This window comes from Tripterygium wilfordii, chromosome 2, assembly GCF_013401445.1.
Source record: "Tripterygium wilfordii isolate XIE 37 chromosome 2, ASM1340144v1, whole genome shotgun sequence".
In the NCBI taxonomy this organism is placed as follows: Eukaryota; Viridiplantae; Streptophyta; class Magnoliopsida; order Celastrales; family Celastraceae; genus Tripterygium; species Tripterygium wilfordii.
The window spans coordinates 5,657,689-5,673,552 of NC_052233.1; the positions used below are offsets into that span (position 1 = coordinate 5,657,689).

At 38.5% G+C, this 15,864-nt stretch overlaps 1 protein-coding gene across 4 annotated transcripts; it reads left to right on the forward strand.

Moving 5' to 3' along the window:
- The first annotated feature begins 764 nt into the window (after positions 1-764).
- On the forward strand, positions 765-15,516 carry LOC119981259 (E3 ubiquitin-protein ligase listerin). Of its 4 annotated transcripts, none has more exons than XR_005464088.1 (17): positions 766-1,010; positions 1,116-1,233; positions 2,684-2,746; positions 3,135-3,212; positions 3,685-3,776; positions 4,735-4,837; positions 5,273-5,425; positions 5,721-6,376; positions 6,522-7,017; positions 7,790-8,325; positions 9,595-10,318; positions 10,473-11,178; positions 11,567-12,609; positions 12,754-13,209; positions 13,905-14,135; positions 14,450-14,815; positions 14,911-15,516. XR_005464088.1 is itself a non-coding variant. In XM_038824332.1 (16 exons), the coding sequence occupies exons 1-16, from the start codon at positions 958-960 to the stop codon at positions 14,675-14,677; spliced, it is 5,733 nt and encodes a 1,910-aa protein (XP_038680260.1). In that variant the 5' UTR covers positions 765-957; the 3' UTR covers positions 14,678-15,516. The 4 variants fall into 4 exon arrangements, 2 of the variants coding, with proteins under 2 accessions (XP_038680260.1, XP_038680245.1); XR_005464087.1 differs by having other exon boundaries at positions 14,945-15,516; XM_038824332.1 differs by having other exon boundaries at positions 765-1,010; positions 7,793-8,325; positions 14,450-15,516.
- Positions 15,517-15,864: the final 348 nt, after the last annotated feature.

Consider the following 15,864-nt stretch of genomic DNA (forward strand, 5'->3'; position numbering starts at 1 on the left):
TAATGTTATAATTAGTTTTATAAATTATTTACAATTTATTTTACTATTTATTTAAATCTGTTACAATTTAAATACATAATAGTCTTATACGTAATTTGCATGATAATTATAACACCATATATATTCTATGGGCAAAAGTTACACCAAAGACCTATCGTCATTTTAAGAACAATTTCTGCTACTATTTATTGTCTGTAAGGGCAATTGCAATGGTGTAGTTTTGTTAGGTCAACAAAAATGTTGGTTTGATCCCACCTCTATTACACAAAAAGTAAAGTCAAACACATCTCTCAATATAGCTACATCAGCAAAACACATATTCCTATACAACCACATTAACAAAACACAAATTTCCATACATTATCCCTTTCCACCCAACATGGAGGCCAACAACATTCGATGCCTCCATGTTGTTCTCAACAAAATTACACCAAAACACAAAATCTCAATATATCCACATCAACAAAATACATTTCCCAATACAATCACATCAACAAAACATAATTTCCAATACTACCATATCAGTAAAAGACAATATCTTTGTTGACCCAATAACATTTTACCATTACAAGTGCCCTAATATATGATACTCATCAAATTGTCTATTGTCTGCAAAAAAAAAAAGAACAAAAAAAAAAAAGAAAAAGAAAAAAGAAAATATATATATATATATATATTCGAAGACCCGTCGTCGATAAATAACAAATAATATAAAATAATGTTTTTTTCTTAACGAGGGTAGGAATTTCAACTAACCGACTCACAGAAGTCTACATAATACAGGTTTACGAAGTCCGATAATAAACCTTCTGGGCTAGACAGGCGTCTCTGCACAGCTCCTCCGCGCACCGGCAGCGGCACCCAGCAGCGCTGCGTGAAATCTACAAAGTTCGGTCTCCAAACTCAACCCAACCCCTGTAGAAACCTGTCTTTTCTTCGAATTGTGAAAGCAAGCCGATGGGGAGGCAGAAGGGAGAAGCAAGGAGCAAGGCTCGTCCTTCAAGCAGCAGGTAAAGTTTCCTCTGTATATGCGAGCTGGATGCGTGTATCTTGTTGCAAATTTCACCTTTCTCCTTGAAAAAAGGTTTAAGTTTGTCGTTTCCTTGGTTTTCTAGTCTCGCCGCTTCGCTCTTGCCGTCAGAATCAGCGGCCGCGACTGTGGGATTCGGTGGGTACATTGGAAGCTCCAGGTTCGATCCTTCCCTCGCTGGCAGCGACTCAGGCACCTTTCCGGTTTGTTCCTCTAGTTCTTTGACTCGAATGCTATTTTTTTGGACAGTGGAGTTATGAAAGCTGTTACAATCGTCATAACTAACTAGCTGTTGAACGTGTGGTCTTGATAGAATGCTAGTTATTCATATGGTATTCGACTATTCATATAACTAGTTGCGTGCGAAATAGAGATGCAATATGAACATAAGAATTCCGATAGATTGAATAACAGTGAAATAAATATAAAGCATTGCCGGACCCATTTTGTTGGAAGTTCTTGGTAACTAAGTTCCCGATCACCACTTCAATGATATCCAATATGTATCCCATATGTAAACATTGTCTACTCCACATTCACATTATTTAACACAGCAATTCCATACATGGAAGAAATACATGAAAAGCAAATCATTAGCCATCCCCATTGGCACAATTGCAATTTTGTCTTCCAGTGCAACTAAAAGAAGAATGAGTGGAACACCAGAAAACTTTACAAACATATTGAGGAGACACGAAGAAATTATTCAAGTATGCGAAATACTGAAGGCTTAAATATACAAAGCAAAGTCGTTATTTTGAGAACCCAGATTTCTTTTTCAATTGCAAATGAAATATGGTTGACACGTAGTGAACTGCATCCAAGATGGTAAATGAAATTTTAAGATATTTCAACTGCACGTAATATCCTCCGGCTTGAGAAGAAGAGTCATTGCTGCTTCTATATAGACTTGGGATTCCACCATACATTGATTCCCAAACAACCCCATATGCAATGTAACTTGAATACCCCTGAAGAGAGCTGCTATTAGCTGTCGGCATCCTGAGGAGGCTGGATTTCCGCTAGAGGACTCCGTTTTATAGCTAGATAGATAGATAGATCACAGGGAAACATAGTTGAGGCCTCCGTTTTATATTGTCAACCTCTTTCAGATATGAATCTATCTAATTCAGTAAGGAAGAACTTGCATCAGTATCTCAATTTCAATTCAAACATGGGTTTGATTCACCCTCCATGTTCTAAAAAATATTTACCATAATTGATTGGAAGATGAGAGAATGAGAGAAATGAGGATAGATATATTGAAGAAACCAAAGAAGAAATCTAGGTTTTGAGAGAGATGGATGAACGGAGCGAAGATGAGGTCTTGAAAACGTCAAAAAAGTCAATAGAAACATTAAATTACATTAATCCAATTCACACTGCACATCACCTAAGAGGAATGAACCAATCTCATGTTGACACAGAAGTGGGTAACACGTGTCAATCCAATGCTTGGAGTTGATGCTGACATGGCAAGCTTAGGGAAAACCCTCTCTGAGCTTCAGTATTTAGATAGAATAAGATAGTTATTTGGTTAAACTAGCTGTTGAACGTGTAATCTTGATAAAATGCTAGTTAATCTTATCGTATTCATGTAATAGTTATTTGGTTATACGAATATTGGATGGTTTTTGTTTCTTGACAATGCAGGATGTAGACAGTGAAGTGGCAGTACACTTGAAAAGACTTGGGAGGAAGGATGCTACCACCAAGGTAATGGTTTTTTCTATGTTTGAGCTACCAAATCTTCTGGATATGCATCTGTAATTAATACAAAGTGCACTAGATTTTTTCCAAGGAATATAGGAATTTGTTGGACTTTCAGCGCCAAAGTTTCTGTCCGCCTTCTGGTTGAAGAATCCAAGTAGGCAACTAATTACAGATGGGGTTGAGATTCTGTTCATCTGCCTTTTGTGAATCCCACTCCTGTTGCTTGTGTCTTAGGAGGCTTCAGTCAAATATATGTTGCCTTGAGAAATTTATTACTTAATTTTGCAGCATGGGTCTACAACTACCTGTAGTCATTTAAAGAAGTGTTGAATTGGTTCATGATTTCTTGTCCGATACTATTATCTCATCTGCCTTTTTTATTTTTCCACAGCTTAAGGCTCTGGCATCTCTGTCTCTACTGTTTAAACAGAAGCCTGGAAAGGAAATTGTTCCAATTCTTCCACAATGGGTATGGTTTTTATTATACTCTCTTCATATATTAATACATCTTCTGTCTTTTTTATTTATTGTTCAACAGCTATGGGGATTCTAACTCCAGCCCTTAGGGCAGGGTGTTGACGAGCTAGTGATGCTCTTGCTTTGATGCACTCGTGCCCGATCTTTTTCAGTTATCTCTCTGCCTTGCAACTACCATCATCCTCATGGTTCAACAACATTTCTAGAATATTGTTTTATGGTTCTGCTTACAGTAGAGCTAATTGAATCTTTAGCTTCCAGAGATGACATATAAAGTAGTTATCCCTTTACTTGGATAGTTTACGATGATGTATTACTTGATGAAAAGGTAATGGTACCATCGCTGATTTTCTGAAATGGAAAATGTTAGTAGAATATTAGCTAATTTAGGGAACTCGGGTGGTGCTTTTAGTTTGATTACCAATTTTTAAAATGGTGCTTATGTTTCTTCCTCCCTTGTGTAGGCATTTGAATACAAGAGGCTGTTGCTGGACTACAATAGAGAAGTTCGTCGAGCTGCTAATGACACCATGGCTAATCTTGTTGTCACTGTTGGGTAAAAGCTTCTCTTATCTAAAGTATTATGCACCATATGGGTCCTATGCTTAAAAGCATAGGCTAGTAAACAACATCCTTGCACAAGGCTCCCACAGTGGGCGTGGTCGGGGGACAGGCAAGATGTATGTAGACCTTACCCCCACATAATATGTGGAGAGGTTGTTTTCGAGAATTGAACCTAGGTTGCTCCCCTACAATTCTACCAATGCCACATTTTCGCCTCTAAAAAAGAAAAAGAAAAGCATAGGTTAGTCAGTGGAGAAATTCTTGTGCCTGCTGGCATACTGGTACTGTGACAGTGGCTTTTATCTTTAGGATTGAAATTCAATTTGGCGGAAGAGTTTCCTAAATGTGGCTAATCCTCAGTGGTGCTCAGGGCCCTGTGAAATTTTTTGTAGGGGGTGCTAATTATGTTTATATATTTGAGATTCCTGAAAGTTAATGGTTCCCACTTTCTCTTTCTTCTAATGTCCATAATTTGCGCAATTCCTGTTTGTTTCGTCTTTAGAGTGTTAGGATAGTACGATTCTAATTAATATTATCTGAATTATTGAAGACCAGCAGTTTTCTCCATAGCTTCTGGATACATACATGTGACAATTTTTCTTGTTTGTGTGTGGTCATATGCTGGAAAATTAGTCTTTTGACCACCCCATATCCACAATGCATTTATTTATAGTAGAGAACTGTATCTGTTGAGCAAGTGAAAGTTGAAGTGCTGGAGAAATTAGTCATATAAATCATTTATCTGATATTGTTGGCCAATTATAAGGTTCTTCCATTTTTTCATCTTGGATGTTTTGTCTCTGATTAGTGCATTTACATGGTTTGAAATTGTGTGACTGCATGCTTATGGTGTCACCTGCATCCGCTTGTTTTGAGGACTTCCACAGTTCCACTGCAACCACTTTCATCTGAACATACTCTTATAGATTGTGGAACTCTTGTTTCTGCAGAAGAGATATAGCTCCACACCTAAAGTCTTTGATGGGACCATGGTGGTTTTCTCAATTTGATCCAGTTCCTGAAGTTTCCTCAGCTGGGAAGCAATCATTACAGGTTTGTTGTTTTTTCTGTTTACTGAAGACTGGCATTTCATGATGTTAATTTATTTATCTTGTTTATATGTGGCCAATTACTTGAGAAAGCTGTTATGAATTCTATTGGAGTTTGGAACTAAGGGAGCGAGAAAGCAACTCGTTTTGGTGGTTGCCACTGAAATCATGCATAGAAAGTTTTCCCATTCTGCAAATCAGAAAGAAAGGGGATTGGTTATCATAATTGAGTATTCAAAGAAGCTTCTGCGCATCTAAAACTTCTGCTTTGTCTATTACTTTATCTCTTAGTTCACCCCTTCCCACAATGGAGGTGTATATGTAGATGTTAATATGCTACAACTCTCATGTTACTTTCTAAATAATTTATGGGCAAGTTCGTGTTAATCTTTACATCTTTTACATTTTTTTCTTCCTCACATTATGTTGTGAACTACAGGCAGCATTTCCGGCCCAAGAAAAGAGATTAGATGCTTTAATGTATTGCACAAGTGAGATATTTATGTATTTGGAAGAAAATTTGAAGCTCACACCACAAAGTATGTCTGACAGATCAGCTGCTTTGGATGAATTGGAAGAGATGCATCAGCAGGTTTGTGTTGATTCTGTTATATATGAATGCATTATATTTGTATACTAAGTAATTACTTTTCTTCATTTGCAAAAGATACCCACTCCTTGAATATTGAAATGGAAAAGTTTGGTCTTGAAACACTGATACATATATTCACTTGAAAGATGCATGCAATACACGGATACAAATATATGCATTTTATGCCATTGTGAAACCTGATGTATTTGTGAATATCACTACAATATGGATGCCCTGGGTTTCCCTTAATGCCCTCTGACATTATTGTGTTTTGTTCGTATTTCCTTGCCATTAGGCAATATCTTCATCATTGCTGGCGTTGGCCACACTTCTCGATGTTTTGATATGTGTGCGATTGGAAAGACCTAGTTTTGAAGACGGAACTGTGGAACCTAGAAATGCTTCAAAGGCTAGGGCAACTGCTATTTCTTTGGCTGAAAAGTTGTTCTATGCTCATAAATGTTTCCTAGATTTCTTGAAATCTAAGAGCCCTACAATCCGATCAGCTACTTATTCAGTGTTAAGTAGTTTTATCAAGAACATTCATGAAGCAATTGAAGGAAATTTGAAAACTTTAGCTCCTGCAATACTGGGTGCTTTTGAGGAAAAGGATCCTATCTGTCATTCATCAATGTGGGATGTCATTTTACTATTTTCTAGGAGATTCCCTGACAGCTGGATGCTTTTAAATGTTCAGAAAACTCTAGTAAACCAGCTTTGGCACTTTCTTAGGAACGGGTGCTTCGGATCTCAGAAGGTCTCTTATCCAGCTCTAGTTTTGTTTTTGGATGTAGTGCCTTCAAAAGCGGTTGGTGGAGAGAAGTTTTTTCTTGATTTTCTCCATAACCTTTGGGCTGGAAGGAATCTATTATATTCTTCAAGTGCAGAGCATGGACCATTTTTCCAAGCATTTAGAGAATGCTTTCTCTGGGTCCTGCAGAATGCTTCAAGGTTTGGCTTCATAGAGTTGTTCTCATGAAATCTTTTGCTTGTCGAATATGCCTATGTTTTGAGTAGTAGATATTGAAATCTTGTTGCTGCAATCATATTAAATCTATATTTTTGCCTGACATTCCAATTCACTCTGTTTTATCAGATATTGTGGTAATGTAGATACCACATCTTGCTTTCAAGCCACTCTTGTTGATGATATCCCAGTAAAGCTGCTGTGGCAAGACTACCTGTTTTTTGTTGACTCAAGAAAACTGGAGAGGGTAGCCTGCGGAATGCCTGAGGATATCATACTTGAGGACAGCAATGGACTTGTATACAGGAAGAAATTGGACATAGCAAATATCAAATATCCTACTGGTTATCTACGACATTTGGGAACCTATATTGTTGAAATTCTTTCAGGCATCTATTTACAGGATCGTGGTCTACTGTCACCATTTTGTATGGAATTTCAGAAGAATTGCCTTGGGATGTTTCAGGAAACAGAGAGCGGAGAAGCACCTACTGGGCAAATGGAACGCATTATTCAGTTTATATCGCTACTGGAACAACATGCAATTCAGAAAGGGGAAACTTGGCCCTTGGCTTATTTAATTGGACCAATGTGGACCAAGTCCTTCGCCTTGATAAAATCACTTGTAAGTTACCATCTGCACAGATGCTTGAGTTGTTTCATTATAGCATTATCCTGTCAGAATTAGTGTGATCAGGGAAAGCATTACACTACTGCTGAGTTTAGTTCGAAACTCCCCGCATCTCTCTCTTTTGTTGGCTAGGGTCAGATAGCCACACCCACATGCTAACTGAGTACACTCTGCAGTTTTCCTGTTGCTAATACATGGAATGGAGTGGTATATAATCATGCCAGTGAACATGTTTTAGAAATTCCAGTCCATTCGTTTGACACATTAGTTTGCTTGTACTGTTTGTTCTAAGTTGCCTTTTAGTTTGTGCTATTCGTGTTTCTAAAAGAACATATTTAAAAGCCCAATTTGAAAGTATTCTAGGTTCTAATTATGATCAAGTGGGGATAATGGAAAACCGTTACATTATGATTCAGACAATTTTTTGATCGACGCCAAAGTCGCTGCCGATTGATCAACCTCCTCTGTCTCTGTCTCTGTCTCTTGTGGACATTCGGTATACATCATCTATATGTAATATGGTCAGCACTATAAGAGATTTTTTTTATCAAATATTTTGTTCACTTTGAGTGAATGAGAGGGCTCATATCTGTCTTCTGTTCAAAAAGGATGAGCTCTTTGCCTTTTCATTTTGTATTTGATGCCTTTGGATTTCTTCCCCTTCTCCTTATGTGTTTTAACATTTGCTTTTATGTTACCATTCAAGGAAAAGACATTTGCTTTATATTAGTAATTAGTCTCTCTCCTTATATTATCTTCGCAATAGCAGGACTTGCCAGATGCTGTGGAACTTTTGTCAGTGACAGTTTCACTCTTTGGCCCGCGTAAGATTGTCCGAGAATTTTTAATCAATGATGAAGCGGCAGATTCCTCCTGTGCTCTTGCTGATGACAGGGATAAAGAAGTGGAGCCTGAAAAATTTGTGCAGGTGTTCAAGGAAACGTTTATCCCTTGGTGTTTGCTTGAACATAATTCCAGCAATAGTGCTCGACTTGATCTATTGCTTGTGTTTCTTGATGATGAATATTTCTCTGAGCAGTGGCATGCTATTATTTCACATGCAATTGATCTAGATGGTTCTCAAAGTGGCAAAGGTTGTCTGGACTCAGACTGGTTAATTGTGTTGACAATGCTTTTAGAGAAAGCAAGAGCTAAAATTATGAAGAGGCAGGTGGGAGTTCATTCCAATAATCAGCAAGGCTTCCATCCAGATTACTTGCATCACAAGCTTCTGGATTCTGCTGTTATTGCCATTGCGAGTTCCATTCCTCCCATCCGTACTTATGATGCTCAGTTTGTATGGTATGTGAACAGAAAGCTTTGGTTTTATATGTTCCATTCATATAAAAAATGAATGCAGAAATTTCTGCATGACTTAGGAATATGCTTGAAAATATTTTCATCAATGCTGTCTGCTACATCTTAACTGAAATATATGAAGGAATCATACATCATCTTTATGATGTTAAGTTCATTTCTCAGCATATCCTACACACTGAGGTTTTTATTTGACTTGGTCTGGTGCATTCTCTTGGGTCGACATTGTATAAAATGTATCAGTTCTTGCATCCTGTAATTACTTTCGAGTAACCCTTTCTCAGCATGTCTCAGTTATCTTCACGTAAATCAATCTGAACCTTGTGTCTTAGCTATTCCTTGTAAGATCCATCTCCTTCCGATTTCCATTCATATCTGATTTAATCTCTGTCTAATCTTGCGAAATCTCCTACTAAGATTTTCTTGAACTTTTGTGATGCAGGCGGGCCCCACCCCACAGAGGTCCTCCCTCTCGAGGGCGTGGGCTGTCAACCCCGAGCCCGTCGAAACCCACGCATGGGCCACGAGCCTCAGGGCCTAGCCCACCCACATCAGGCCTGCAGACCATACACCCCAACCCATCTGGATGCATTTCTGCAAGCCAAGGTTGTTGGTGGCGGGATTCGAACGCACGCCACCCTTTAACACTAAGGCGTTAGGCCTTAGCATCAACCATCGAGCTGCAGCTCGATGGTTGATGCTAAGGCCTAACGCCTTAGTGTTAAAGGGTGGCGTGGGTTCGAATCCCGCCACCAACAACCTTGGCTTGCAGAAATGCATCCAGATGGGTTGGGGTGTATGGTCTGCAGGCCTGATGTGGGTGGGCTAGGCCCTGAGGCTCGTGGCCCATGCGTGGGTTTCGACGGGCTCGGGGTTGACAGCCCACGCCCTCGAGAGGGAGGACCTCTGTGGGGTGGGGCCCGCCTGCATCATTTTGACACCGGGCTATTAATAGTTCTATGTTATGCGTGTTCATATATTGTCAGACGATATTCCTATCATTTTTTATCTTACAGGAGAAAGTGTGGAATCTTGTTGCAAAATCTGAATATCTCGAACGTTAAAAATGTATTTCTGGAGGTCACTGATTGCTACCAAACCAGAATTTTTTTTTTAAAAAGATTTTTGGTACTTAAATCTTATAGCACAAAGGCAAAGAATTGCTGATTTTTTTGTCTTATTTTTTTGTCGGGATTTGACTGCAATAATTTGCTAATAATCTGCTTTGACATTTTTTATCTGTCCTATCTGCAGTGCAGTGCTTGGTGGATCAACCGAAGGCAATCAAATTTCTTTTGTGTCCAGAAATACAGTCATCCTCATATTTAAGGAGGTTTTTAAAAAAATACTTACTTTTGTTGAGGGGTCCTCTTTCACTTGTGTTAGGGAGTCGGGTCCCTTGTTAACTGCTGAAGCAAACAATCTTGCTGCAGGAAAACAATATTCTACAAACGTGATTGAGATTGCTGACTTTGCTCTTGAAGTTCTTAATGGTAGCTTTTTCTGCTTAGAAACGCTCAAGGATGATCATGAGCTAGTTTCAGGTATTTTAGCTTCAATATTTGTTATAAAGTGGGAGCATGAGATGTTAAGATCAGAGAATGATGCACTTGATGATGTATACAAGAAAAAAACTAAGGACAGGTTGGACTTTGGCAAATCTATTCTGCGATGTTTTTGTAGAATTAGTGATCGATTCTGGAGTAGCCTCAGCATTGACTGTAGGAAGAGACTTGGAATTGTCTTGGTTCACTTTGTTAGGGCTTCCATCTTCCAGAAAGATGAACTTGGTACTGCCAAAATATCTTCACTAGGGTGCAATTGGATGCTTGAACTCTTGGATTGTCTCTGTCAAAATGAGGATGAAGAACAAATTCTGTTAGATCAGCTCCTGAGTAAAGGTGATAAATGGCCTGTGTGGGTCAATCTAGAGGGATCAGCCTCCTTAGATATGGAAAGTGTGTCCATTGATTTTTATGTGAGTTCCATCTTTTTTTTTTCACTCCCACTTCCTTGATGATATCATGATGGTGACGCGTTATCTTTTTGTGTCCTTCCCTCCTTTTTTTTTTTTCTTCTTCTTATTGTTTCTTGATTCATAGTAATGAGTTGCTAATACATGCAAAGTGCAGGCATTTCGGAACCTTGAGCTTGTTTCTTTAATTGACAAGCTTTGTCAGAAAATTGGGATTGATAAAGTTATTGGTGGTGCTGTCAAAAATGACCCTCCACTCCCTCAAATGGAAGCAACCGATGAAAATGAATTTTCAAGAGCCTGGCTAGCTGCTGAAATGTTATGCACATGGAATTGGCCAGAAGGTGGTGCAGTCATTTCCTTCTTGCCTTCTCTAACTAAATATGCGAAGAATCAAAGTCATTCTTCTCGGGAAAAGTTGTTAGATTCCATCTTCAACATTTTGCTTGATGTTTCCCTTATCAATGGAGGAAGTTGCGCAGATATTTTATTTAGAGTTTGTCCTGCCTTGGATGATGTGGTAGATAAGATTGAAGAACCATATTTAAGAGCTCTTGTATCTTTGCTTGCTACTTTGTTCAAAGCTGATGTATGGGCAATAGGCAAAGGTATGAGACTCCTTGACATGCTTGCAAGTAGACTTCACATCGGTGAAGTAGTCAACCAAAATTGTTTGAAGATTCTTCCCCTGATTGTAAGTGTTCTATTACGATTCTCCAGTCAAAGGAGCCTCAATACTGGACAGTGTAGCAAGGATGATGACCTTGATTCTTTAGATGAACATCAGATACAGGATACTGTGAAGGACTGGCTCCGCAGAACTCTATTGTTACCTCCTTTGGTCACATGGCAAACAGGACAAGGCAAGTGCATTGTTTTTTAAATCAGTTAAAACAAGTTAGCATTTATCGTATCATAGATTATTCCTTGTGATATAATCTTTAAGATTACAGTCCTGGGTGGAGGTCCAGGTGAATCATTGCTACTGTCTTTGTATGAACAACATGGTTTATCTGGATTTGGAACCATTCAAGTAGTCCTTTTAGATATGATTGTTTTCTCTACTTTATTTAATGGGTTTTCTTTTTTCAACAAGACTGCATAAGGTACAATTTTCTACCTCCTTAAGATTTGTTTGTAAGGCATTAGTAATTGTGCCTTTTAATGAGTTTTTTGGCAATTAAATTTGTTGGTACTTTCTATATAGTGATTGCTGTGTTGATTTTGGTTCCATTTGATTTCTTATTGTAGATATTGAAGAATGGTTTCTGTTGGTTCTGTCTTGTTATCCTATTGGTGCAAATGGGGTCAGAGAAACATTAAAGCTGGAGAGAAACATAAGCTCAGTGGAAAGGGCACTTATACTTGATTTATACCGAAAACAGAGAATTGGTTCCCATGCATTTCCTACTAACTTGCCACCACTGGTCCAGATGCTGCTATCAAAGCTAATGATTATTTCAGTTGGCTATTGCTGGAAGGAATTTATTGACGAAGATTGGGAGTTCTTCTTCTCTCACTTGAGGTGCTGGATTCAATCTGCTGTTGTAATGATGGAGGAAGTAGCAGAAAACATAAATGATGCTATCACTGGGAGCTCGACTTCTGATAACATGTCTGTTATCCTTAAGAACCTTGGGCAGATTGTTTTGATTTCAAACGACTTTCCAATAGACATTGCAAGTAATGCTCTGGCATCATTTTCTTTGTTTTGTGGGCATCCGGGATTCCAACAATCAGAAAATGTTGAAAATCCAGAAATGCTGCTGACTCAGAGATTCGATCCTATTAAAGATAGGATTGTAGAAGGCATTCTTCGCATATTTTTCTGCACTGGCATTGCTGAGGCCATTGCAAGTTCCTACTGCGATGAGGCTACATCTACTGTAGCTTCATCTCGATTAGAGCATCTTTCCTTCTGGAAGTTGATAGCTTCAAATGTTGTCAACTCATCACTACAGGCCAGAGACAGAGCAGTGAAATCTGTTAAATTTTGGAGTTTAAGCAAAGGTCCTATTGACTCTTTGTATGCTATCCTGTTTTCAACCAGATCAATACCATCTTTGCAGTTTGCTGCATATGTTGTTCTCACTACAGAACCCATTTCACAGTTGGCTGTCATTGAAGATGAAAGTGCAAGTCCCTCGGTTGCGGATTCAACCAGCCCTGACCTCGATACAAGTCATCTCGATCTGGTATCAGGCAAAAATATCCATTTGAAGGAGGAAATATCTTGCATGATCGAGAAATCACCTTTTGAAGTGCTTGAAACGGATTTGGTGGCACAGGAAAGGGTAAATTTGTCTTAATTAGTTTCAAAGCTTGTTTATTTGCACTTTTCTTTAATACTCTTTTAATTTGATAGATTAATTAACCTGGTTACTCATAGCAATTTATTGATGGCAGTATTGGCTGATATTTTCCATTGACCTTTACAGGTGAATGTCTTCCTGGCATGGTCTCTGTTTCTATCACATTTGTCCTCGTTCTCATTATCCTCTGTGAGGGAGCAGTTGGTCCAGTATGTTCTAGATTCAACAAATTTGATAATATTAGATTGCATTTTCCAGCACATTCCTTTGGACTCGTGTATGTCACAAAGTCAAAAGAAGAGAGATACTGAAATTCCTGCTGCCACATCAGCAGCTGCATCTGCTGCAACACATGCCATCACCACTGGTTCCCTATTATTTTATGTGGAATCATTATGGCCTATTGATGCAGTGAAAATGGCTTCACTTGCTGGAGCACTACTCGGTTTGATGCTTCGCGTCCTTCCTGCTTATGCACGAGGGTGGTTTACTGAGTTACGTGACCGCTCTTTTTCACCTCTTATAGAATCTTTCGTAAGATCATGGTGCAGTCCTCCTTTGGTTGCAAATGAACTTTTGCAGGTATTCTCTTTGAAGATAATTCTCTGAATGAATTGTTGGTTATTATTCTAGTATTTTGACATTTAATTTTTCAATTTGATGCTCTGTAATACCTGTATCAATTTCTTATGAATTGCCGAACTAGTTACCTTTTGAAGAAAAGTATTCTTTTGGGCTTCTCTTGTATTTGTAATGGGAGTTTGTTGGGTGAAGTTACATGGTGTTCTACTTGCTCTCTAATTATGCTTACTACATTGCCTTGCTCCATTGTTTTCTTGAATCCTTTTTTATAAGCTGACCTAGTTGTTCTTTGTGGTTATCGAAAGCCTGTTTAAATAAGATGTCATAGAAGTTAATTATATAAATTTAAAAAGAAAACATGTACAAACCATTAAGGATGTTTTGAAAATAATAGATAAAGCATAAACATCTTCTAGAAGCTGCTACACTTTTATAAGTGGCCCTAATCCGTGTATAAGCACCCAACAATAAATAGAAGAGTTTTAACTCTCCACCATTTCTCGGCAAAATATGTGGAAGAACCTAAAATTAAACATCAAACTTACTCATACAATATCCTTTGATAAGTTTTGAGCAGTCCAAACTAGACCTTATATGGTGTGTGACTTTTTTTTTAATACAATGGCTTTTAAGGTAATTTTTCATTAATGCTTATTAATGACATAATTTTGAGGTGATTTCTTCTTTGATGACAGATAAAGAAGGCCAATATTGCTGATGAGAATCTTGAAGTAAGTGTAAGTAAATCAACAAATGAGGTTGTTGCTACCTACAAGAAGGAAGAGACAGGAATGGATTTAATTATTCGTCTCCCTGCATCTTACCCATTGCGGCCCGTTGACATTGATTGTACAAGGAGCCTTGGAATTAGTGAGGTGAAGCGGAGGAAATGGTTAATGTCTTTGGCATCATTTGTTCATAATCAGGTAGTTGCTAAGGATGACCATTCGTCTTTCTTAAATTTCTCAATTTCTGTTCATTTTTTGTTTTATCCTTCATGGATAATACTGGGCGAATTCCTTCTCCCTGTAAGCATGAATCTGTTACTGAAATGTGTATGACCTGCAAAGCAACTTGAGACAGTTTATCTGCAAGAATAAATGGAAGTTGACAAATTGACTGGAGTCTACTGACTACTTAGCATCTTTTGGCCGATATAATTTTTAGTAAAACAAGATAGTTTCAGGGTGTTTGGAATAAGAGGATTGATTTATTATTATTTATAATTTTTTTAATGCAGAATGGAGCTTTAGCTGAAGCTATACGGATATGGAAGCGCAATCTTCACAAGGAATTTGAACATGTTGAGGAGTGTCCAATTTGTTACAGTGTTATCCACACTGTCAACCACAGCCTCCCTCGTCTTGCTTGCAAGACCTGTAAGCACAAGTTTCATTCGCATTGCCTCTTCAAGTGGTTCAGAACATCCCACAAGTCGACTTGCCCATTGTGCCAGTCCCAATTCTAACTTGGCTGTTAATTCTGGGTGTTGCTTATGTGATATCATTGGAGCAAAATAGTGGACGCTATTACATTTGAGCTTGCCACAGAGCGTATTAATTTAAGTTCCAACTGAGTTTAAAGGATCGGCTGTAAAATGCACTTTGTGAGTGCTCTCTCTCTCTCTCTCTCTCTCTCTTGCACATTTTCAATGTTTATGGCAGCTCAATTGTCAAGTAGATTATTTTATTTAATGGACAGCGACTTACTCCGAGGTTGTTTCTATGAAGGGCAGACTTACACAACATGCAGTAAGATCTCAATGGCTATTTTGTAGAAGGTTCTGATATGCTCGAGCAAACATAGATTTCATTTCAGTTTCTGGCCTTCAATATATGAATGCTGTCGGGGAATGGAATTGATTCTAGCTTTTGACTTTTGACAATCTGAAAATAGCTCCAGTCAACTTGTAAAAGAAAATCCCTGAATTTTGGGGAAAAGGAGGAACCTATCTCCTGTCTTTCCCCCTCTATTTTCTTTTTCCTAGAATGCCCAATCCAAGTTCTTGGTTTTGACTGCTTGTCTAGGAATGATTGACCTTAGCTTTCTTTTTTCTTTCTGCAATTTCTTTATGTTTTGAGTTTGTACATATGCATGAAATGTTTTGTTGTAACTGCTGAAATTTATTTGTTTTTCAACTGGGCAATGCGGTGAGTAATTATGTGTTACGTGGCTATTCAGCGAGTGATGGTCGTGATGTTGAACTGGAACGACCACACGAAACAATTTTGGTGCTGTTCAAGTGTTGGAGGCATTCAAACTAGGCTCTGTAATTAGAACCTTTTTCATCCTGTTGGATTTTGCTCATCTTGTAGGGCCAATGGAGGTGAAATACTGTCACTTTTTTTTTTCTTCTTTTTGTTTACTCCGAAACTTGATATTGGATGGGAAGTATGAACCACAAAGCTTTCCAATGGGGAACGTCCAGTCCTTTACCTGCACTGGTAATCTAGGAGGAACAAATTCGTTCCCTGCCCCGCTGCCCGCAAAGCCACATAACGCATACTCCATAGGACTTCTATACCACGAGGATCATCGCCAAGCCATGGGGGTTTGGCGGTGCCTACCTGGAATCCAATGGAGAGGGAGGTCCACGGGTACAATTTATGGTTTTAGGGATGTGACCTATGCTCAGGCAGGAAACAATGGCGAATC

Coding starts and splice junctions, on each gene's coding strand:
- LOC119981259 (XM_038824317.1), top strand. CDS start 958: ATGGGGAGGCAGAAGGGAGAAGCAAGGAGCAAGGCTCGTCCTTCAAGC. Junction 6,377..6,521: donor GTCCTGCAGAATGCTTCAAG/GTTTGGCTTCAT, acceptor CTGTTTTATCAG/ATATTGTGGTAATGTAGATA. Junction 10,319..10,472: donor GTGTGTCCATTGATTTTTAT/GTGAGTTCCATC, acceptor TGCAAAGTGCAG/GCATTTCGGAACCTTGAGCT.